The 24843-nt window shown below is 43.3% G+C and overlaps 1 protein-coding gene and 1 long non-coding RNA gene across 4 annotated transcripts in view; one reads left to right on the plus strand and one right to left on the minus strand.

Moving 5' to 3' along the window:
- Positions 1 to 5: 5 nt before the first annotated feature.
- On the plus strand, positions 6 to 12706 carry LOC115170907 (uncharacterized). The gene is made up of 2 exons (XR_003871106.1): positions 6 to 68; positions 12577 to 12706. It is a non-coding gene; the product is annotated as an uncharacterized LOC115170907 (long non-coding RNA).
- The window catches only part of LOC115170900 (nuclear body protein SP140-like protein), a 19908-nt gene continuing 6296 nt past the window's right edge, over positions 11232 to 24843 (minus strand). For all 3 annotated transcript variants that reach the window (XM_029727264.1, XM_029727263.1, XM_029727262.1), the window contains exons 6-15: positions 23894 to 23944; positions 23320 to 23362; positions 16281 to 16487; positions 15602 to 15741; positions 15358 to 15426; positions 12572 to 12699; positions 12267 to 12384; positions 12022 to 12096; positions 11761 to 11904; positions 11232 to 11570 (exon numbers count right to left, since the gene is read on the minus strand). In XM_029727264.1, the coding sequence (XP_029583124.1) occupies positions 11457 to 11570; positions 11761 to 11904; positions 12022 to 12096; positions 12267 to 12384; positions 12572 to 12699; positions 15358 to 15426; positions 15602 to 15741; positions 16281 to 16487; positions 23320 to 23362; positions 23894 to 23944 (1089 nt within the window). In that variant the 3' untranslated portion in view covers positions 11232 to 11456. The remainder of the gene's footprint in view (positions 11571 to 11760; positions 11905 to 12021; positions 12097 to 12266; positions 12385 to 12571; positions 12700 to 15357; positions 15427 to 15601; positions 15742 to 16280; positions 16488 to 23319; positions 23363 to 23893; positions 23945 to 24843) is intronic.

The raw sequence follows: 24843 nt of genomic DNA on the forward strand, positions 1-24843 counted from the left end.
CTGCCCAGACTGCCCTGAAGAGGGCGCTGCTGCTCTGATGATATTCTCCTCAACAGAACCACATTCCGGTAGGCTACACACAGTCAAACAAGTACACCTATAGTATGTTGTACAATGTTTTAGAAAATGTTGGTTTATTTTCGACAGCAAATCTAAAAAAAAAAAAAAAAACGCACGTACAAAGCGGATAAAACAAATATATATGAAGGTGACATCACAGATAGAACAATGAGACAGATATTTCACTGGATGTTTAAATGTGAAGCATCCGCTTGACGTTTCCACTCGCTACCAAATATGGTACTGAGAGGAAGACCACTGGCGGACAATGGAAGATGGATTTTGGCCGACACTCTGCAAATGTTCTCATCGATGAAACATTTCATCTCAATAAAGTTTTCCGTTCCCAAAACAAGAATATGTTATGAACAGAGTGGACTAAAGTTTGTAGACTTTACCCTTTGCAAAGTTTTTAAAAAATGGCGTTGTTTAGGAGTGCAAAGTTATTGCACACGCGCCCTTCACGTAGTAGGCGTTCCCTAACGGAAATATGCAGATAACGATAGAACGCGCCAATAGGATTTCGCTAGCTCGTGCTTGGCTCTGCCTGCCTGCCTGTCCGCCCGCTGAATGTACTCTTGAACTCTCTCTCAAATAGATCCTTCAATCTTTCGCCCATTCCATGGAACTCTGCATTATCCCTCAGAAAAAAACACAGACACGTGTGTATAGAAAATATAATAAACAAGCTAGAAATGCAATAAACAACTCATTTAGCCTAATTCATATTTGTTATGGATTAAACAAGGGCACATTGTTAAAGTGTTATTCATTCATTAGCACAAGTTGACTAGTATATTCAAAATGTTAGCCCTGAGTCTTCACATTGGATACTGCAGTAGTACAGTCTTACCCTGTTAAATGTGGCACAGTTGGTGAAGATAAGCAACACATCAGACACAAAGTGTTGCACTGTTTGGTAGAGATTCTGCTGCAGCTTCTCCACAACCCTGTCCAGCCATATAGGGGTCTTTATCACACTGGAGTAGTTTCTCACCTGGCAATGAAACATACATACGGAGATATATGTGAACTTTGACACTTTGCTGTTATTCTGGCTGCGACTAAGTTAGCCATAGTTGGCATGCTAGCAAGCAAGGCATAATGCTGGCAACGGAACATTTAGAACGAACGAATGGGTCTCGTCTATAGATACAGAACAAAAAGACTGAACGACTGGGTCGCGTCTCTGGCAACCAAACCGATAGAACGAACGACCAGCCGGCTTGGGTAGCAACCCTAGATTTGTATCGAGACTATATCTTGTGGAAGGATGAAATAGAATGAATGAATCAAAATAACATTTATAAAAATATGTAAATAATAATTTGAATATGTAGGTAACCCATTGTATAAAAAGGTTAATGCCCTTGAAGCCGGTGGTTGGAGGATATATTTGCAAGGTTTGTTGGCCCTCGACTTTGTCTTTGGCCTAGCAACACCTGTGCAAATACAGTGCATTCGGGAAGTATTCAGACCCCTTCACTTTTTCCACATTTTGTTACGTTACAGTCTTATTCTAAAATTGATTAAATCGTTTTTTTTCGCCCTTCCCAAGCTACACACAATACCCCGTATTGACAAAGCAAAAACAGGTTTTTCTAAATTTTTGCAAATGTATAAAACAAAAAAACAGAAATGTAACATTTACATAAGTATTCAGACCCTTTACTCAGTACTTTGTTGAAGCACCTTAGGCAGCGACTACATACCTTGAGTCTTCTTGGGTATGATGCTACAGGCTTGGCACACCTGTATTTGGGGAGTTTCTCCCATTCTTCTCTACAGATCCTCTCAAGCTCTGTCAGGTTGGATTGGGAGCGTTGCTGCACAGCAATTTTCAGGTCTCTCCAGAGATGTTCGATCGGGTTCAAGTCCGGGCTATGGCTGGGCCACTCAAGGACATTCAGAGACCTGTCCCGAAGCCACTCCTGCGTTGTCTTGGCTGTGTGCTTAAGGTTATGTCCTGTTGGAAGGTGAACCTTCGCCCCAGTCTTAGGTCCTGAGCGCTCTGGAGCAGGTTTTCATCAAGGATCTCTCTCCCAGTCCATGCCGCTCAAAAACATCCTCACAGCATGATGCTGCCAACACCATGCTTCACCGTAGGGATGGTGCCAGGTTTCCTCCAGATGTGACGCTTGGCATTCAGGCCAAAGAGTTCAATCTTGGTATCATCAGACCAGAGAATCTTGTTTCTCATGGTCTGAAAGTCTTTAGGTGCCTTTTGGCAAACTCCAAGCGGGCTGTCATGTGCCTTTTACTGAGGAGTGGCTTCTTTCTGGCCACTCTACCATAAAGGCCTGATTGGTGGAGTGCTGCAGAGATGGTTGTCCTTCTGGAAGATTCTACCATCTAGGACGAGTCTTGGTGGTTACAAACTTCTTCCATTTAAGAATGATGGAGGCCACTGTGTTCTTGGGAACCTTCAATGCTGCAGACATTTTTTGGCACCCTTCCCCAGATCTGTGCCTCGACACAATCCTGTCTCGGAGCTCTATGGACAATTCCTTCTACCTCATGGCTTGGTTTTTGCTCTGACATGCACTGTCAACTGTGGGACCTTATATAAACACGTGCATGTCTTTCCAAATCATGTTTCGATGTCTCATAGCAAAGGGTCTGAATACTTATGTAAATAAGGTATCTTTTTATGTTTAATACATATGCAAACATTTCTAAAAACCTATTTTCACTTAGTCATGACGGGGTTTTGTGTGTAGATTGAGGATTTTTATTTATTTAATCCATTTTAGAATAATGCTGTAATGTAACAAAATGTGGAAAAAGTGAAGGGGTCTGAATACTTTCCGAATGCACTGAATAAATGAATGATGAATAGCCATTGATCCCATTGATTCTTAAAATCACATATATTTGTCAGCGATTGTGGACATTAGCGTTCCTTGTTTCAAACCAGCAACCACCGAGGGGGACATTGGACGCGATAGAGTCAAGAGTAGAGGGGGGCAGTGGGTTTTTTTCTGTCTAAGATGGAATATACTCTCAGAAAAGATAAGGAACTTGCCAAGGTGTTTAGCACCATACCCCACAGTGCCACATACACGTCATATAATATTCAAAATTAAATCATAGGGCTCATGAGTGGGATGTTGACAGCTACATGCGAGAACTCACATTTGAAAAACGTGTTCAGTCAGCAGAAGAAGCTTGCTACACCTGAGGAAAGCTCAACTAATCCAAATGACACGTGCGTTGGATCTTACAAGAAGATTTCAGGGAGAATGTAATGATCGATTACTCAGGAAGTTCCACAGAGCATCAAGGAGGCTGCAACTCTTCTGAATAGGTAAGAAACAATCTAGCTGGTTGGTTTTTATCAAAATCTTGTCAGTGCTGTCATTTCAGCAAAATTCGAGGGGATGGAATGGCAAAATGGCTTCTGTAGCTAGCCTAGGTTTTCAATGGCCTTGCTTTAGTGTGTAAGGGACTGTCGATGGTGCTGATAGAGCACAGCAGAGATTCCGTGCCAACCTGTCACTTTTGGTCAAAAGCACTCAATGGTGTTGGCATTTGAACTTTATGTTTATTGTTGTATAGCGTGATATAAGCACCTTTAAAAATAATTCCAATGCAAAAACCCAAATGACTCCCCTGGGGATAGTTATAGTGCCTTCAGAAAGTATTCGCACCCATTGACTTTTCCACATTTTGTTGTGTTATAGGTTGAATTTAAAATGGATTAAATTGAGATTGTGTGTTACTGGTCTACACACAATAGCCCATAATGTCAAAGTGGATATATGTTTTTAGAAATGTTCACAAATTTATAAAAAAATTCAAAGATGAAATGTCTTGATTCAACAAATATTCAATCCCTTTGTTATGGCAAGCCAAAATAAGTTCAGGAGTACAAATTTACTTAAACTTGTCATGTTAAACACTTATGTGACTTGTTAACATTTTCAAATGACTACCTCATCTCTGTACCACACAGAATTATCTGTAAAGTCCCTCAGTCAAGCAATGGATTTGAAACACAGATTCAACCACAAAGACCAGGGAGGTTTTCCAATGCTTCGCAAAGAAGGGCACCTATTGGTAGATAAACATGATGAAGTAAATAACACCGTGGATGGTGTATCAATACATCTAGTCACTACAAAGATACAGGCGTCCTTGCTAGAGGTCGACCGATTATGATTTTTCAACGCCGATACCGATACCGGTTATTGGAGGACCAAAAACGCCGATACCGATTAATCGGCCAATTTAAAAAAAATGTATTTGTAATAATGACAATTACAACAATATTGAATGAACACTTATTTTAACTTAATATAATACATCAATAAAATCAATTTAGCCTCAAATAAATAATGAAACATGTTCAATTTGGTTTAAATAATGCAAAAACAAATTGTTGGAGAAGAAAGTAAAAGTGCAATATGTGCCATGTAAGAAAGCTAACGTTTAAGTTCCTTGCTCAGAACATGAGAACATATGAAAGCTGGTGGTTCCTTTTAACATGAGTCTTCAATATTCCCAGGTAAGAAGTTTTAGGTTGTAGTTATTATAGGAATTATAGGACTATTTCTCTCTATACGATTTTGTATTTCATATACCTTTGACTATTGGATGTTCTTATAGGCACTTTAGTATTGCCAGTGTAACAGTATAGCTTCCGTCCCTCTCCTCGCTCCTACCTGGGCTCGAACCAAGAACACATCGACAACAGCCACCCTCGAAGCAGCGTTACCCATGTAGAGGAAGGGGAACAACTACTCCAAGTCTCAGAGCGAGTGACGTTTGAAACGCTATTAGCGCGCACCGCTAACTAGCTAGCCATTTCACATCGGTTACACCAGCCTAATCTTGGGAGTTGACAGGCTTGAAGTCATAAACAGCGCAATGCATTGCGAAGGGCTGCTGGCAAAACGCACGAAAGTGCTGTTTTGAATGAATGCTTACGATCCTGCTGGTGCCTACCATCGCTCAGTCAGACTGCTCTATCAAATCATAGACTTAATTATAACATAATAACACACAGAAATACGAGCCTTAGATCATTTATATGGTCGAATCTGGAAACTATCATCTCGAAAACAAACGTTTTTCCTGTCAGTGAAATACGGAACCGTTCCGTATTTTATCTAACTGGTGGCATCCCTAAGTCTAAATATTCCTGTTACATTGAACAACCTTCAATGTTATGTCATGTCATAATTACTTAAAATTCTGGCAAATTAGTTTGCAACGAGCCAGGCGGCCCAAACTGTTGCATATACCCTGACTGCGTGCAATGAACGCAAAATGACACAATTTCACCTGGTTAATATTGCCTGCTAACCTGGATTTCTTTTAGCTAAATATGCAGGTTTAAAAATATATACTTCTGTGTATTGATTTCAAAGGCATTGATGTTTATGGTTAGGTAAAGTCGTACAACGATTGTGCTTTTTTCGCAAATGCGCTTTTGTTAAATCATCCCCCGTTTGGCGAAGTCGGCTGTCTTTGTTAGGAAGAAATAGTCTTCACAGTTCGCAACGAGCCAGGCGGCCCAAACTGCTGCATATACTCTGACTCTGTTTGCAAGAGAAGTGACACATTTTCCCTAGTTAAAAGAAATTCATGTTAGCAGGCAATATTAACTAAATATGCAGGTTTAAAAATATATACTTGTGTATTGATTTTAAGAAAGGCATTGATGTTTATGGTTGGAGCAACGTGTACCTAAGCGATTATATGCAACGCGGGACAGGCTAGATAAACTAGTAATATCATCAATCATGTGTAGTTAACTAGTGATTATGATTGATTGATTGTTTTTTATAAGATAAGTTTAATGCTAGCTAGCAACTTACCTTGGCTTCTTACTGCATTCGCGTAACAGGCAGGCTCCTCGTGGAGTGCAATGTAAAGCAGGTGGTTAGAGCGTTGGACTAGTTAACCGTAAGGTTGCAAGATTGAATCCCCGAGCTGACAAGGTAAAAATCTGTTGTTCTGCCCCTGAACAAGGCAGTTAACCCACCGTTCCTAGGCCGTCATTGAAAATAAGAATGTGTTCTTAACTAACTTGCCTAGTTAAATAAAGATCTAAAAAAATAAAAAATTTAAATGGCCAAATCGGTGTCCAAAAATACCGATTGTTATGAAAACTTGAAATCGGCCCTAATTAATCGGCCATTCCGATTAATCGGTCATTCCGATTAATCGGTCGACCTCTAGTCCTTGCTAACTCAGTTGCTGGATAGTAAGGAACCCACTCAGTGGTTTCACCATGAGGCCAATGGTGACTTTAAAACAGTTACAGAGTTTAATGGCTGTGATAGGAGAAAACTGAGGATGGATCAACAACATTGTAGTTACTCCACAATATTAACCTAACTGATAGAGGGAAAAGAAGGAAGCTTGTACAGACTAAAAATACTTTTTGCCCCAAAAAATGGCTAAGCAATCGTTTTTTGGTCCTGAATATAAAGTGTTATTTTTGGGGCAAATTCAATACAACACATTACTGAGTACCGCTCTCCATATTTTAAAGCATAGTGGTGGCTGCATCATGTTATGGGTATGCTTGTTTGTAATCGTTAAGGACTCAGGAGTTTTTTTAGGATACAAATTAAATGTAATGGAGCTAAGCACAGGCAAAATCCTAGAGGAAAACTTGGTTCAGTCTGCTTTCCAACAGACACTGGGAGATGAATTCACCGTTCAGCAGAACAATAACCTTAAACACAAGGCCAAATCTACATTGGAGTTGCTTACCAAGACAACATTGAATGTTCCTGAGTGGCCGAGTTACAGTTTTGACTTAAATCTACATCGAAATCTATGGCAATGATGTACAATCCAGATGTGGAAAGCTCTTAGAGACATACCCAGAAAGACTCATAGCTGTAATTGCTGCCATAGGTGCTTCTACAAAGTATTGACTCAGGGGTGTTGAAAACTTATGTAAATGAGATAGTTCTGTATCGGTATTTTCAATACATTTGCAAGAATTTCTAAAAACATGTTTTCATTTGTCATTATTGGGTATTGTGTTTAGATGGGTGAGAATGTGTATTTATTTAATACATTTTTAATTCAGGCTGTAACACTATGAATACTTTTGGAAGGAACTGAATCTTGTAGCCTATATTCATTACCAGAACGGCCTTGCTTTGGTGTGTAGAGCGCCGTCCATTGTGCTGATACAGTGCAGCAGAGATAGGTTACAGATTTCGCGCCAACCTCAAGCAATGGTCTCAGAGTCTCTGCATTTGAACTTTATGTTTGTGGTATAGTGTGATATGAGCAGAATTCAATATCATTCCAATGCCCCCTTAGTCACTTTATCCTGGTGTCAGGTCTGGAACAGCACCATCCTGATCTCAGCACCCTTCACCGCGTTCTTTACTGCCCTGACTGCCAAGATGCTCATCAAACCCCAATGGCCACCCCAATCACTGCAGCCAACCTGCCCCCCAGCCCCGCTCACCCCATTACCCACAACCTCCCACCACACCCAAGGCTCCAGGAACTCCTCTGCCCGGTCCACCCCATCTGCAGCACCCAGCCCCAGACCGATCAGAAGCCCCAAGAAGGGGGCTCGGAGCAGCGATGCGATCCAGACACGACCTCTGCTATCCAGACCAATGAGACGGCGGCCCCTCTGGCTGTGGCTCTCAACACCAGTTCCACAAAGAGGTGGTAGTCCAGCTGTCTTGTTGGTGGCAGCGACTCTGCTTCCCCTGGACTCCCCTCTTCCTCAAAGTCTTCCAGTCCCAGGGCTGTCCATGAAGAGAGACTACAACAAGTATGGCCCTTACAAACACCCTCTGACTCCCCATGAAGCTCTAGCATCTACCTCCTCCTTCTGTCCTTGTGTTTTCTTTTCCTCTGGATGGAGAACAATCTGTCTCTCCATTTCCTCTCCCATTGTTTATTCTTCATTAACAATTGCTTTTTATTAAATCGTCTAAAATGTACAGTCAATGCGCACGTTCAAGAGGATTATCTTTGTCAAATCGGTGACCATTGTTGGTCACCACCTTTCAAAGTGGGTTGCATTATGGGGTTAAAAATAACCAGACTTGAACCTACATGTTGACTGCATGAACTTTACAGAACTCATGTGATCTAAGGTAATGAAGTTTTGACTGCAAGTTTCTGCAGTTGCTTTTTACCAACTTCATCCTGCAGCTGACGCCTGCATTGCGGGAGGATCTATTTTCAACCAATCATTAAGTTGTTTTTGTTTGACCATGCAAACGAGACCAAAGACATGAATGTGATATTTGAGGCTCTCTCCGATGATTCTAAGCCAACTGTTTGCTTTGCCTGGAAGGTCCGCAAACATTTTATTTTGCGATAGCTCATAATTTCAATACAATTATGATCTTTCATTATAGACTGTAATCGCATTTTCCTGTTTCTCCAGCGTTCGCCTCCTTCACTAGCTAATCAGCTCTGAGTGTGCGATAGATTCTGCTATTATCTACTAGTATTTCTAAAGTTAAAGTTCCTGTGAAACAAGACTGAAATATGAAATACATATCTCTGTCTGATTATACAGTACCAACAACAACTTACAAAGTACTTTGGGTTTGGTAGTTGTTTTAGCTGCCAGCCGCCCATGCTGTATTTTATACCCTGTATGGTCATCTTTTGGACCGCCTTCTCCCGGAGAAATATCATGAAGCTGCAGCCTCTTTACTCGAAAGCAGCGAAGATGATTTGTCTTCTTTGTCAAAGGACTCTGAGGTTGCATTCCAAACACTTAAAAGACACACCCTCAGCCCTAAGTGGACACTTCTGATGAGGTATCATGACGTCTGACGAGTTGACACTTGCAGGGTGAGGGAAGAATAAATTCATTTTAAATGGACTGCTCTTGCCTGGAAATTTGTCTTTCAATTATATATACTGCTCAAAAAAATAAAGGGAACACTTAAACAACACATCCTAGATCTGAATGAAAGAAATAATCTTATTAAATACTTTTTTCTTTACATAGTTGAATGTGCTGACAACAAAATCACACAAAAATAATCAATGGAAATCCAATTTATCAACCCATGGAGGTCTGGATTTGGAGTCACACTCAAAATTAAAGTGGAAAACCACACTACAGGCTGATCCAACTTTGATGTAATGTCCTTAAAACAAGTCAAAATGAGGCTCAGTAATGTGTGTGGCCTCCACGTGCCTGTATGACCTCCCTACAACGCCTGGGCATGCTCCTGATTAGGTGGCGGATGGTCTCCTGAGGGATCTCCTCCCAGACCTGGACTAAAGCATCCGCCAACTCCTGGACAGTCTGTGGTGCAACATGGCGTTGGTGGATGGAGCGAGACATGATGTCCCAGATGTGCTCAATTGGATTCAGGTCTGGGGAACGGGCGGGCCAGTCCATAGCATCAATGCCTTCCTCTTACAGGAACCGCTGACACACTCCAGCCACATGAGGTCTAGCATTGTCTTGCATTAGGAGGAACCCAGGGCCAACCGCACCAGCATATGGTCTCACAAGGGTTCTGAGGATCTCATCTCGGTACCTAATGGCAGTCAGGCTACCTCTGGCGAGTAAATGGATTGCTGTGCGGCCCCCCAAAGAAATGCCACCCCACACCATGACTGACCCACCGCCAAACCGGTCATGCTGGAGGATGTTGCAGGCAGCAGAACGTTCTCCACGGCATCTCCAGACTCTGTCACGTCTGTCACGTGCTCAGTGTGAACCTGCTTTCATCTGTGAAGAGCACAGAGCGCCAGTGGCGAATTTGCCAATCTTGGTGTTCTCTGGCAAATGCCAAACGTCCTGCACGGTGTTGGGCTGTAAGGACAACCCCCACCTGTGGACGTCGGGCCCTCATGGAGTCTGTTTCTGACCGTTTGAGCAGACATATGCACATTTGTGGCCTGCTGGAGGTCATTTTGCAGGGCTCTGGCAGTGCTCCTCCTGCTCCTCCTTGCACAAAGGCGGAGGTAGCGGTCCTGCTGCTGGGTTGTTCTTGCCACAGCTCGCATTGATGTGACATCCTGGATGAGCTGCACTACCTGTGTTTGTTGTAGACTCCGTCTCATGCTACCACTAGAGTGAAAGCACCGCCAGCATTCAAAAGTGACCAAAACATCAGCCAGGAAGCATGGGAACTGAGAAGTGGTCTGTGGTCCCCACCTGCAGAACCACTCCTTTATTGGGGGTGTCTTGCTAATTGCCTATAATTTCCACCTGTTGTCTATTCCATTTCCACAACAGCATGTGAAATTTATTGTCAATCAGTGTTGCTTCCTAAGTGGACAGTTTGATTTCACAGAAGTGTGATTGACTTGGAGTTACATTGTGTTGTTTAAGTGTTCCCTTTATTTTTTTGAGCAGTGTATAAAGAAATATGCCTACAAACCCCAACATAATCCACTATTGCAGTATTTGCATTCTCAGACCTGTGGCTTTACAACAAGCTGAAGCGAAATGGCTGTATTCTTTACCAAGCATGTCTGCGCAACGCTGCTGCGCAGCTCTGGGCAGGGATTCACTGCTGACAATTGTTGTGACGTTACCAGCGTGGGGCAGAGACGCAAAGCAGACGCTGCCCAAACTGCCCTGAAGAGGGCGCGTCTGCTCTGTCTGATGATATTCTCCTCAACAGAACCACATTCTGGAAGGCTACACACAGTCAAACAAGTAGACCTACAGTATGTTCTACAATGTTTCAGAAATTCATGAGTTTATTTTCAACAGAATCCCTGAACATAAATCTAGTGAGGCCTAATCAGAAGTAAGAACCTGGAAGGTAAGACATTCTAAGGCTCTTGCATGAGAGGGGAAATGCAATTTTATCACCATTCTATTTGAATTATTATCACACACACATTTTGACTGGTAGAATTAATGAAATAAATTCATGAAATGACTAGATGGATAACAATGTACATGCAAGTCTGTATGAAGGCTGTATAGAAAGACATGGTGAATATTTCCTGTTGTCTCATAGCTCACAGATCACTGCACCTGTACATAGCTCATCTGTAAATAGCCCATCCAATCTACCTCATCCCCATACTGTATTTATTTATTTATTTATTTATCTTGCTCCTTTGCACCCCAATATCTCTACTTGCACATTCATCTTCTGCACATTCTACCATTCCAGTGTTTAATTGCTATATTGTAATTACTTCACCACCATGGCCTATTTATTGCCATACCTCTCTTATCCTACCTCATTTGCACATGCTGTATATAGATGTTTCCACTGTATTATTGATTGTATGTTTGTTTATTCCATGTGTAACTCTGTTGTTGTATGTGTCGAACTGCTTTGCTTTATCTTGGCCAGGTCGCAGTTGCAAATGAGGTCGCAGTTGGAAACTTGTTCTCAACTAGCCTAACTGGTTAAAAAAAGGTGAAATAAAATACAAAATGGTGAGATAACAGTACAGTACAGGCTCTACTGGCTGTTGGAAGCAGTTGAATGCTGAAGTTGGATACTGAATGTACTCTTGAACTCTCTCTCAAATAGATCCTTCAATCTTTCGCCCATCCCACGGAACTCTGCATTATCCTTCATTAAAAAAAGACAGACACATTTGTATAGAAAACATAATAAACTAGAAATGCAATAAACACAACTCATTTAGCAAAGACACATTGTTAAAGTGTTATTCATGCATTAGCACAAGTAAAGTTGACTAGCATAATTCCAAGATTTTCTTGGAGTCTTCACATTGGATACTGCAGTAGTACAGTCTTACCCTGTTAAATGTGGCACAGTTGGTGAAGATAAGCTGCACGTCAGACTCAAAGTGTTGCACTGACTGGTAGAGATTCTGCTGCAGCTTCTCCACAACCCTGTCCAGCCATATAGGGGTCTTTATCACACTGATGTAGTTTCTCACCTGGCAATGAAACATACAGACGGGGATATATGTGAACTTTGACACACACACACACACACACACACACACACACAGACAGACAGACATGCACACACAGAGAGAACCAAGCAAACTTACATTGATGCAAGGATCTTTCACAAAGATGTAGTCCTCGTCCGCTTGGTATAGACACAGCAGGAGGTACTGGCATTCCTATCAGAGTAAACACACCATTATGTGACTGATCAAAGATTATTTACATTTAAGTCTGAAAAATTATTTCATGTCAAGTATATAGTGATGCTTATAATGGACAGACAGACAGATAGGTTGATTGAAGGCAATTGGACCAATGGTAGAAGTCATTCATTCAGGCTCCTCACCAGTAGGTGGTCTGAGATTCGGCAGGTTAAGGCTTCCTGGTAGGTAATTTTTTTGGGGTAGCGCCACGGCTGACTGATCCTCTGTACACAGAATGTACACATCCACGGAAAATCATCCCTGTGATCACACACACACACACACACACACACACACACACACACACACACACACACACACACACACACACACACATTTCAATAGTGCACAAATAAGCTGACAGCTAAGTTTACCTACACAGAACAAACTCTCTTGTATCAATCTCTTTCTCTCACTCTGTCTCTCATCAACCTTCAACTCTTCTCACCCCAGGATAGCATCATCCACATTAGGAAGATGACATCTCTGATGGAAGGAGCGAGGACACTTATCACAGCATATCAAGCTGCCTTGGCTTCTACAGATGAAGCAGTCGTCATCGTTATCCTGATCATGCTGCCAAGACAGAGAAGAGAGGAAGGTGAGAAGGAATTGGTTAACAATCAAGCACCAACTGTCTGTTTGTGTGTTAACGAATATCGTGCAGATTGGTTTCTCACACTCTCGGGTGTAAAACAAGGAGACTCCTTATCAAAGACTCTGTTTGCTATGTTTATTAATGATTTGGTAAAATAAATTAAAACGGTTAAATATTGGAGTAAGATACAATGGATTCTGAAAATATTCTGACCCCTTGACTTTTTCCAGATTTTGTTACGTTAGTCATATTTTAAAACTGTCTGGTTTCCTCCAGATGTGACGATTGGCATCCAGGCCAAAGAGTTCAATATTGGTTTCATCAGACCAGAGAATCTTGTTTTTCATGGTCTGAGTTCTTTAAGTGCCTTTTGGCAAACTTCAAGCGGGTTGTCATGTGCCTTTTACTGAGGAGTGGCTTCCATCTGATTGGTGGAGTGCCTGATTGGTGGAGTACTTCAGAGATGGTTGTCCTTTTGGAAGGTTCTCCAATCCTCCACAGAGGAACTCTTGAGCTCTGTGAGAGTGACCATCGGGTTCTTGGTCACCTCCCTGACCAAGGCCCTTCTCCCCCGATTGTTCAGTGTGGCCACTGGGTAGTTCCAAACTTCTTCCATTTAAGAATGATGGAGGCCACTGTGTTTTTGGGAACCTTCTATGCTGTCCATAGAGCTCCTGCAATTCCTTCAACCTCATGGCTTGCACTGTCAACTGTGGGAACTTATATAGACAGGTGTGTGCCTTTCCAAATCATGTCCAATCAATTGAATTTACCACAGGTGGAATCCAATCAAGCTGTATAAACATCTCAAGGATGATCAATGGAAACAGGATGCACCTTAGCTCAATATTGAGTCTCATAGGAAAGGGTCTGAATACTTATGTAAATAAGGTATGTCTTAAATTTTTTATACATTTGCAAAATTTTTTTAAATACTGTTTTCAGTTTGTCATTATGGGGTATTGTGTGTAGATTGATGAGGAAAAAAAAATATGTAAGCAATTTTAGAATACGGCTGAAACGTAACGAAATGTGGAAAAATTCAACAGGTCTGAATACTTTCCGAATGCACTGTATGATGATGAAATGCTGATGATATTATTTTAATGGCAGAAACTGAACAAGACCTGCGGAAAATGTTATTACGTGTAGTCAATTGGTGCAAAATATTGAGAATCATGCTATGTTGTGTTGAAGAATTGATTGAGTTTAGTAGCAATTATATTGATGAACATATGACCTTCCTATATGGCACATCTGCTCTGGCTGACTCAGCAAGTAGAGTTCTTGGAGTTATAGGAAAAACCAGAATACAGAGATATTGTTTTTGCCACATATTCCAAACTTTATCAGACATGTGTGTCCTGTTGTGGACTATTCAGCAGGAGTGTGAGTTGCTAAGAGGTATCTCAAAGCAGTGTGTTATTTTCTAAATGTCCAACAACTTTGCACCTATACTGGCATTAACTGGGGACATGAGCTGGGATCCCTGTGAGGTGAGATGGAAGGCGTGCATAGTGAGACTTTGGAATAGACTGTTGGATATGCCTATTGCCAGAAACGTTTTCAATGGGATCTGTTCACAGGAGGAGCCTGGGCAACCAAAATGTCGCTTGGCCCTTTTCCAGCAGTCTGACTTTTAACATTTGCACAAAAAACAAATTAAGGGAGACAGACACTATTAAAAAACAACTGATGACGTAATATGAAAATAAATGGGTGGGGGAGATTAATCATATACCCAAATTGAGAACCTTTTGTTTGATTAAGTGTGAATTTGTGTGTGTGAGAGAGACAGACGGTATATTATGTACAACCTACCTAAAAGCAAGAGATTGTTATGTGTAAGATCAGGGATATTCCCCCTGCGTATTGAAACAGATCGGGATAATGGTAAAATGGATGAGGAAAAACGCTGTAACTGTTGTGACCTCGAAGAAATAAAAAATAACATTCATTTTATCATCCATTGCACTTTCTACTACGATATATACACTTGTCCTTATTTCAGAAAACCCACCAGATAAACCCTGGCAATATGTGGCTGAGTGATGAGGAGAAACTGAAATGTTTTGTACATTGTGTATTTCTGTTTGCTGAATTTTTTTGATAAAGCCTGGAATAAAAGAAAAAGGGGTGACCTATAATTCAATTCTAAAAGTATTTTGTTTTTATATAGCAAAGTGCACATATGTCTATAGATATTGTAGGCCTCTCACATTTGAATCTTCTCTTTGTGCAAGATCAGGTTGAAACACCTCCTGTTTAATTTTTCTGTATTGATGTATAAGTTTTACCGATCTAGGGTTATTATTATTATTGCTTGGATAACCTTATCTACTATTATGTACTGATTTCCTTTTCATTATTTAGGCGGTGCACACTGCACAGAACACCAGAAGAATTATCACTGTGAATCATTGTAATGTTTGTTTATGTGTCAATTAATCCCGTAAGGGATGAGTTGCCAACTGATGATTTGACACAAAAATGTCATTCATTCATTCCCTATACAGTGATGTTAAGAAACATCTTGGAATTTCATTATTACAACTGAAGCATTCGTTTAATCAATGCGATTGGCTGATTGGTAAGTGGGTGCTACCATGTTCCTGAGGATCGAGGGGGAAACTTACCCTGTCGTTGGCCGTGGAGCTGCACAGGTTGCACTTACACAGGAGAGAGTGGATGACCAAGATCTTACTCTGAAAATGAGAAACAAAGACCTTTTTGAAGAAGGGAAATGTTTTCATCACAGGTCCTTAAAGACCTGTCAGACTATCTTAAACCATTCCTTGTACAGTAGGTTGGTAAGTGCCAAACACACATTAATTTCCCCTCATCTTTCTTCCTCTATCTCTGTTCGCTTTCCCTCTGTACCTCAATGAGGAGGCTGAGTGGTTTCCCATCCCACTGGATGTCTTTCTTCCAGGAGGGATCTTCCAGAGCTGACTCCCCCTTCACAAACTCCACCGGGGTCATCCAGCGCTGGTCCGTACGGATGCTCTTTCCACACAACCCTGGGGCAACAGAGACGATAGGGGCAGAAGTACAAACTCAAATTAATCCAATATGGGTCACTACAGCTGACCAGAGTGACATAGGGCTATGGTCAAATAACCTGTAGTGTATTATCGATAATATTACGTCTATTTTTGTAGGGACATATTCAGTACAAGTGCCGGTTTTAGCCAGTCAGCACATTTTTGACCATAGTCCCTGTACAGACAGACAATGAGCACATACAGAGCAGAGAGCAACATATGACAACTAACACTTAGTACGCAGACAGAAAGCGCAATGACACAAAAAGCAACCAAACAAAAGACAGAAAATGAACAAACAATATCTACGCGCCTCACAGACAACATGGAAAGCGGCTATATACAGCTAATATCACGTGTTCACACATCTGATTTTCCTTTAGCCATGTCTTTAGGTTACAGTATGTGTGGCGCAGTTACGTGTGTCTGAAGGCAGTGTGTTACAGACATGGGAAGCTCTCACAGCTATAGGATTTTATTATTTTTATTAAACCTTGAAATAATAAAATATGTACCTGATGCAAACCGATGCTTATATAGCGTTCCATTTATGTTTTCACATGTGACTTTGAAGACAGACTTTTTCACAGCACCATGGCTGCCTCCTTTATTGCTCCCTCCTTCAGCAGTCTTTGCCTGCTCTTCTCTCTCTCCTTCCTCTCGTTCCTGCTCTGCTTCTTCCTCTACCTCGTCCTTATCATCATCGTCATCCTCCTCAGATTCTGAAGTAAAGATAAACAAAGTGTCACGGTTGTCGTCGGTGAAGGAGGACCAATACGCAGCAGGTACGTGTATGCTCATCTTGATTTTTAATTACTTCCAAAAATGAACATACAACAAAAACAAATAAACGAACGATCAACAAAAAAAGTCTGGCCAAGCAAAGCTCAACACAGAACAATCACCCACGAATCACAAACACACCCCAATATATGGGACTCTCAATCAAAGGCAGATAGACAACACCTGCCTTCAACTGAGTCCCAACCCCAATCAACACAACATAGAAACACTCTCACCAGACTACACATAGAAATACATAAACATAGACTATAAACCACAACCCCGAAAATACTACATCAAACACCCTTTAAACAAACACACCACCCTGAACCACATAAAACAAATACCCTCTGTCACGTCCTGACCAAACTACAATACTAATTAACCCTTATACGGGCCAGGACGTGACAGTACCCCCCCCTTAAAGGTGCTAACCCCGGAAGCACCTTTAAAACAAAAAACAAAACAAAAACAACAACCCCAAACAACAAAACAAAAATTCCCCTCTACTAAAAGGAGGGAAGGGAGGGTGGCTGCCGTCAACAACGGCACTGTGCTACACCCCCCCTCCCCAACCCACCTATATCAGGAGGTGGCTCCGGTTCAGGCCTTTCCCGGCAGTCGGGCCACTCTGGCAGTTCGGGGCAGTCTGGCCAGTCTGGCAGCTCGGGGCAGTCTGGCAACTCGGGGCAGTCTGGCAACTCGGGGCAGTCTGGGCAGTCTGGCAACTCGGGGCAGTCTGGCAACTCGGGGCAGTCTGGGCAGTCTGGCAACTCGGGACAGTCTGGGCAGTCTGGCAACTCGGGACAGTCTGGGCAGTCTGGCAACTCGGGACAGTCTGGGCAGTCTGGCAACTCGGGACAGTCTGGGCAGTCTGGCAACTCGGGACAGTCTGGGCAGTCTGGCAACTCGGGACAGTCTGGGCAGTCTGGCAACTCGGGACAGTCTGGCAGCTCGGGACAGTCTGGGCAGTCTGGCAGCTCGGGACAGTCTGGCAGCTCGGGACAGTCTGGGCAGTCTGGCAGCTCGGGACAGTCTGGGCAGTCTGGCAGCTCGGGACAGTCTGGGCAGTCTGGCAGCTCGGGACAGTCTGGGCAGTCTGGCCACTCCGGCAGTTCAGGGCAGTCTGGCCACTCCGGCGACTGTTGACTGGCGGGCAGCTCCGACGACTGTTGACTGGCGGGCAGCTCCGACGACTGTTGACTGGCGGGCAGCTCCGACGACTGTTGACTGGCGGGCAGCTCCGACGACTGTTGACTGGCGAGGCTGGGTTTACGCACTTGCAGGCTAGTGCGGGGAGCGGGAACAGGACGAGTCGGACTGGGTTGACGCACTTCCGGGTCCGCACGAGAGACAGGAGCTGGAAACCCAGGGCTATGGAGGCGCACAGCCGGTCTAGATCTTACCTCCTGCACAACCCGCCTTGGCTGGATGGAACTAGTAGCCCTGTACGAGCGGAGTGCTCGTACAGGGCAGACTGGGCTGTGCAGGGGCCTGATGGTAGCCGTGCGTAGAGCGGGAGTTGGGTAGCCTGGTCCTCGGAGGCGTACCGGCGACCAGATGCGCTGCGCAGGCATCCTCCTACCAGGCTGGATGCCCGCTCTAGCACGGCACCTGCGAGGGGCTGGAATAACTCGCACCGGACTGTGCGTGCGTATGGGTGAGATAGTGCGCTTCTCAGCGAAACATAGCGCTCTCCACCCCATACGCTCCTCCATATAACCACGGGTAGCTGGCTTCCGGCTCTTCCTTCACCTAGCCAAACTACCCGTGTGCCCCCCCCAAAAAAATTCTTGGGGGTGCCTCTCGTGCTTCTCCCTCAGCGCGTCTCTGGCCTCGTACCACCGCCTCTCTGCCTTGGCTGCCTCAATTTCCCACTGCGGGCGGCGATACTCCCCAGCCTGGTGCCAAGGTCCGGCCCCGTCCAGAACTTCCTCCCAAGTCCACTTCTCCCGCCAGTCCAACTCGAACGCCGTCTGCTCCTTCCTCTGCTGCTTGGTCCTTGAGTGGTGGGTGATTCTGTCACGGTTGTCGTCGGTGAAGGAGGACCAATACGCAGCAGGTACGTGTATGCTCATCTTGATTTTTAATTACTTCCAAAAATGAACATACAACAAAAACAAAGAAACGAACGATCAACAAAAACAGTCTGGCCAAGCAAAGCTCAACACAGAAGAATCACCCACGAATCACAAACACACCCCAATATATGGGACTCTCAATCAAAGGCAGATAGACAACACCTGCCTTCAACTGAGAGTCCCAACCCCAATCAACACAACATAGAAACACTCTCACCAGACTACACATAGAAATACATAAACATAGACTATAAACCACAACCCCGGAAATACTACATCAAACACCCTTTAAACAAACACACCACCCTGAACCACATAAAACAAATACCCTCTGTCACGTCCTGACCAAACTACAATACTAATTAACCCTTATACTGGCCAGGACGTGACACAAAGAGGTTTAGGGAAAGATAGTTGACTATATACAGTGCATTCGGAAAGTATTCAGACCCCTTCACTTTTTCCGTATTTTGTTACTTTGCAGCCTTATTCTAAAATGTATTAAATCAGTTTTTTCCCTCGTCAATCTACACACAATACCCCATAATGACAAAGAAAAAAATGGTTCAGAAATGTTTGCTAATTTATTACAAATAAAAACAGTAATACCTTATTTACATAAGTATTTTGAACCTTTCCTATGAGACTCATCCTATTTCCATTGATCATCCTTGAGATGTTCCAACAACTTGATTGGAGTCCACCTGTGGTAAATTCTATTGATTGGACATGATTTGGTAAGGCACACACCAGTCTATATATAAGGTCCCACAGTTGAATAGTGCATGTTAGAGCAAAAACCAAGCCATGAGGTCGAAGGAATTGTCCATAGAGCTCCGAGACAGGATTGTGTCCGCACAGATCTAGGGAAGGGTACCAAAACATTTCTGCAGCATTTAAGGTCCCCAAGAAGGCAATGGCCTCCACCATTCTTAAATGGAAGAAATTTGGAACTACCAAGACTATTCCTAGAGCTGGCCGCCCAGGAAAACTGAGCAATCGGGGGAGAAGGGCCTGATGGTCACTGACAGAGCTCCAGAGTTCCTCTGTTGAGATGAGAGAACCTTCCAGAAGGACAACCTTCTCTGCAGCACTCTACCAATCAGGCCTTTACGGTAGAGTGGCCAGACGGAAGCCAATCCTCAGTAAAAAGCACATGACAGCCCGCTTGGAGTTTGCCAAAAGGCACCTAAAGGACTCTTAGACCATGAGAAACAAGATTCTCTGGTATGATGAATGCCTGAATGCCAAGCGTCATGTCTGGAGAAAACCTGGCACCATCCCTACAGTGAAGCATGGTGGTGGCAGCATCATGCTGTGGGGATGTTTTTCAGCGGCAGGGACTGGGAGATTAGTCCGGATTGAGGGAAAGATGAACGGAGGAAAGTACAGAGAGATCCTTGATGAAAACCTGCTCCAGAGCGCTCAGGACCTCAGAATGGGGCGAAGGTTCACCTTCCAACAAGACAACAACCCAAAGCACACAGCCAAGACGATGCAGGAATGGCTTCGGGACAAGTCTCTTAATGTCCTTCAGTGGCCCAGCCTGAGGCCCGGACTTGAACCCGATTGAACATCTCTGGAGAGACCTGAAAATAGCTGTGCAGAGACACTCCCCATCCAACTTGACAGAGCTTGAGAGGATCTGTAGAGAAGAATTGGAGAAACTCCCCAAATATAGGTGTGCCAAGCTTGTAGCATCATACCCAAGAAGACTTGAGGCTGTAGGGGCTTCAATATAGTACTGAGTAAAGGGTCTGAATACTTATGTAAATGTGATATTTCAGATTTTTGTTTTTAAGAAATTTTCTAAGAGTTTTTGCTTTGTCATTATGGGTTATTGTGTATAGATTGATGAGGGATTATTTTCTTCATCCATAAGAATAAATCAAATCAAACTGTATTTGTCACATGCGCCGAATAAAACAAATGTATACCTTACTGTGAAATGCTTACTTACAAGCCCTTAACTCTTCTTGAACTGCACTGTTGGTTAAGAAAATATTTACCAAATAAAATAAAGTAAAAAATAAAAACATGACATAATAACATAACAATAACGAGGCTATATACAGGGGTTACCGGTACTGAGTCAGTTTGCGGGGGTACAGGTTAGTTGAGGTAATTTGTGTATGTAGGTAGGGGTGAAGTGACTAATCACAGATAATAAATAGTGAGTACTAGCAGTGTAGAAAACAAATGGGGGTCCGGTGGCCATTTGATTAATTGTTCAGCAGTCTTATGGCTTGGGGGTATAAGCTGTTAAGGAGCCTTTTGGTCCTAGACTAGCCGTGCGATTACCATGCGGTAGCAGAGAAAACAGTCTGACTAGGGTGACTGGAGTTTCTGACATCTTTATGGGCTTTCCTCTGACACCTATTATGTAGGTCCTGGATGGCAGGAAGCTTGGCCCCAGTGATGTACTGGGCCGTTCGCACTACCATCTGTAGCACCTTACAGTCAGGTTCCGAGCAGTTGCCATACCAGGCGGTGACGCAACCGGTCAGGATGCTCTCGATGGTGCAGCTGTATAACTTTTTGAGGATCTGGGGACCCATGCCAAATCTTTTCAGTCTCCTGAGGGGGAAAAGCTTTTGTCGTGCGCTCTTCACGACTGTCTTGGTGTGTTTGTACCATGATAGTTCGTTGGTGATGTGGACACCAAGGAACTTGAAACTCTCGACCGCTCCACTACAGCCACGTCAATGGGGGCCTGTTTGGCCCACCTTTTCCTGTAGTCCACGATCGGCTCCTTTGTCTTGCTCACGTTGAAGGAGAGGTTGTTGTCCTGGCAACACCCTGCCAGTTCTCTGACCTCCTCCCTATAGGCTGTCTCATCGTTGTCGTGATCAGGCCTACCACTGTTGTGTCGTCAGCAAACTTAATGACGGTGTTGGAATCGTGTTTGGCCATGCAGTCTTGGGTGAACAGGGAGTATGTTGAGGATCAGCGTGGCAGACGTGTTGTAGCCTACACTTACCACCTGGGGGTGGCCCGTTAAGTCCAGGATCCAGTTGCAGAGGGGGTGTTTAGTCCCAGGGCCCTTAGCTTAGTGATGAGCTTTGTCGGCACTATGGTGTTGAACGCTGAGCTGTAGTCAATGAACAGCATTCTCACATAGGTGTTCCTTTTGATTGCGTCATCTGTGGATCTGTTGGGGCAGTATGCAAATTGAAGTGGGCCTAGGGTATCCGGGAGGATGTGAGCCATGACCAGTCTTTCAAAGCACTTCATTGCTACCGACGTGAGTGCTACGGGGCGGTAATCATTTAGGCAGGTTACCTTCGCTTCCTTTGGCACAGGCACTCTGGTGGTCTGCTTGAAACATGTAGGTATTACAGACTCAGTCAGGGAGAGGTTGAAAATGTCAGTGAAGACACATGCCAGTTGGTCCACGCATGCTTTGAGTGCACGTCCTGGTAATCCATCTGGCCCTGCGGCTTTGTGAATGTTGACCTGTTTAAAGGTCTCGCTCACATCAGCTACCGAGAGCGTTATCACACAGTCATCCAGAACAGCTGGTGCTTTCGTGCATGCTTCAGTGTTGTGTGCCTTGAAGCGAGCATAAAAGGCATTTCGCTCGTCTGGTAGTCTCGTGTCACTGGGCAGCTCGCGTCTGGGTTTCCCTTTGTAGTCCGTAATAGTTTTCAAGCCCTGCCACATCTGACAAGCGTCAGAGCCGGTGTAGTAGGATTCAATCTTAATCATGTATGGTCGCTTTGTTTGTTGAATGGTTCATCTGGTTCGCCGATGACTGAGGTGGGATACTCCTCAATGCCAGTGGATGAATCCCGGAACATATTCCAGTCTGTGTTAGCAAAGCAGTCCTGTAGCGTAGCATCCGTATCATCTGACCACTTCCGTATTGAGCGAGTCACTGGTATTTCCTCCTTTTAATTTTTGCTTGTAGGCAGGAACCAGGAGGATATAATTATGGTAAGATTTGCCAAATGGAGGGCGGGGGAGAGCTTTGTATTCATCTCTGTGTGTGGAGTAAAGGGGATCTAGAGTTTTTTTCTATTCTGGTTGCACATGTGACATGTAGGTAAAAATTTGGCAAAATTGTTTTAAGTTTATCTGCTTTAAAGTCCTCGGCCACTAGGAGCGCCGCTTCTGGATGAGCATTTTCTTGCTTGCTTATGGCCTTAAAGAGTTGGTTGAATGCGGTCTTCATTCCAGCATCGGTCTGTGGTGCTAAATAGACGCCGCTAAATAGACGGCTACGGCTATATAGATGAGAACTCTCTTGGTAGATAGTGTTGTCTACAGCTTATCATAAGGTACTCTACCTCAGGCGAGCAATACCTCGATACTTCTTTAATATTAGACATTGTGCACCGGCTGTTATTGACAAAAAGACACCCCTCGTCTTACCAGACGTAGCTTCTCCTCTGTTCTGCCGGTGCATGGAAAATCCTGCCAGCTCTATATTATCTGTGTCGTCGTTCAGCCACGACTCAGTGAAACATAAGATATTACAGTTTTAATGCTGTAACATTGCAAAATGTGGAAAAAGTCAAGGGGTCTGAATACTTTCCAAATGCACTGTAAGCATGAAGGGTCCCGCCTGTGTATTCACAAAACGTTATAACATCAAAAATACACAGAGAGACAAAACCATCCCCTTTACCAGATAGTCATGTCTAAAGGATTCAGAAAGATTGAATTAAGTTGTGATTGGTGTACATACGTGTGATTGAGACCCTTGATTGGTTGGAGGGAAACAGTGCTCTCTAGATAGGAGAAAAGGGACAGATCAGTTTTACATATATCAGTCACATAATAGACTCTTTGTCTAATATGGTAAGAACACGTACAAAGAAAATTCAATTTATGCTCGAATAAACATCACAATATCAACGGCTGAGGCTAAGCTGTTGTCAAGTTTAGATGTTGCAATAAAACTGATTCATGACTAACATTTATAAACAACATGTATTCAGATGCTATGACGATGCAGCACTTTCTTTGCACTTTTATTGGTCCCACAGCTTCATATACCCAGTATGGTATCAGGCTCTACTTAGAGAATCCAAATTGCAATGATGTGTTCCCGTTCTATTCATTCGCCGGGACCTCCGAACAGTGGATGAGGAACCAGAGTGGTGATCCTGGATTATATTCAGTTGTTAAAGGCAAGGATATATTTTTTAATTCAGTTATGACAAAGTCATTTTTACATAGAAATTTGTACAACTAAATGGTCAAATGAAGTTTGGCTGTTAATCCAGAGGATGTGGTATATTGAAAGATTGGTCTCCTACCTGTGCACTCTTTCTTCTTTTAAAGTCTGGTGAAGTTATTAAATGACCTTCCTGAGGTGGGTGGGATGGTGATGGGAGGGGGTAGAGAAAGGGGGACAGACATTGCTTTTTAGTGTTGAGTGACTGAATGGAACATCAGTGAAATACCTGTACATTTAGTTTCTTTACAGAAAAACAAAAAGGTTATAATGTAACTATAGTTTGTTGCTCCATCTGGACCAATTTTCTGGTATATGTAATGATAAACCGATATGCTGTGGTAAGAGTAGGTGAGATCAGGGTTGGTTGCCTCACGGGTTGGTTGTCAGTGCTAATAACTAGCAACCTAAATGGAGCTGTGTAATATTTTTAACTTCTTATTGGAGTCAACAATAGTCAGAAATAGCATTATAAATATTCACTTACCTTTGATGATCTTCATCAGAATGCACTCCCTGGAATCCCAGTTCCACAATAAATGTTTGTTTTGTTCGATAAAGTCCATCCTTTATGTCCAAATACCTCCTTTTTGTTCGCGCCTTCAGTTCACAAATCCAAATTCACAACACGCAGGTCAGACGAAAACTCTAAAAATCCCATTACAGTTCATAGAAACATGTCAAACGATGTATAGAATCAATCTTTAGGATGTTTTTATCATAAATCTGCAATAAAGTTTCAACCGGAGAAATCCTTTGTCTTCAGAAATGCAATGGAACTGAGCTACCTCCCACGTGAGTGCGCATGGCTGAGGCTCATGCCCAGCTGGCAGTCCTCTCACTCAATGAGCTCTTATTCATCCCCACTTCACAGTAGAAGCCTCAAATAAGGTTCTAAAGACTGTTGACATCTAGTGGAAGCCTTAGGAAGTGCAAAATGACCCCATAGATACTGTAGTTTGGATAGGCAATCACTTGAATAACTACAAACCACTTCCTGTTTGGATTTTTTCTCAGGTTCTGCCATATGAG

Source organism: Salmo trutta, chromosome 32, assembly GCF_901001165.1.
Source record: "Salmo trutta chromosome 32, fSalTru1.1, whole genome shotgun sequence".
NCBI lineage: Eukaryota > Metazoa > Chordata > Actinopteri > Salmoniformes > Salmonidae > Salmo > Salmo trutta.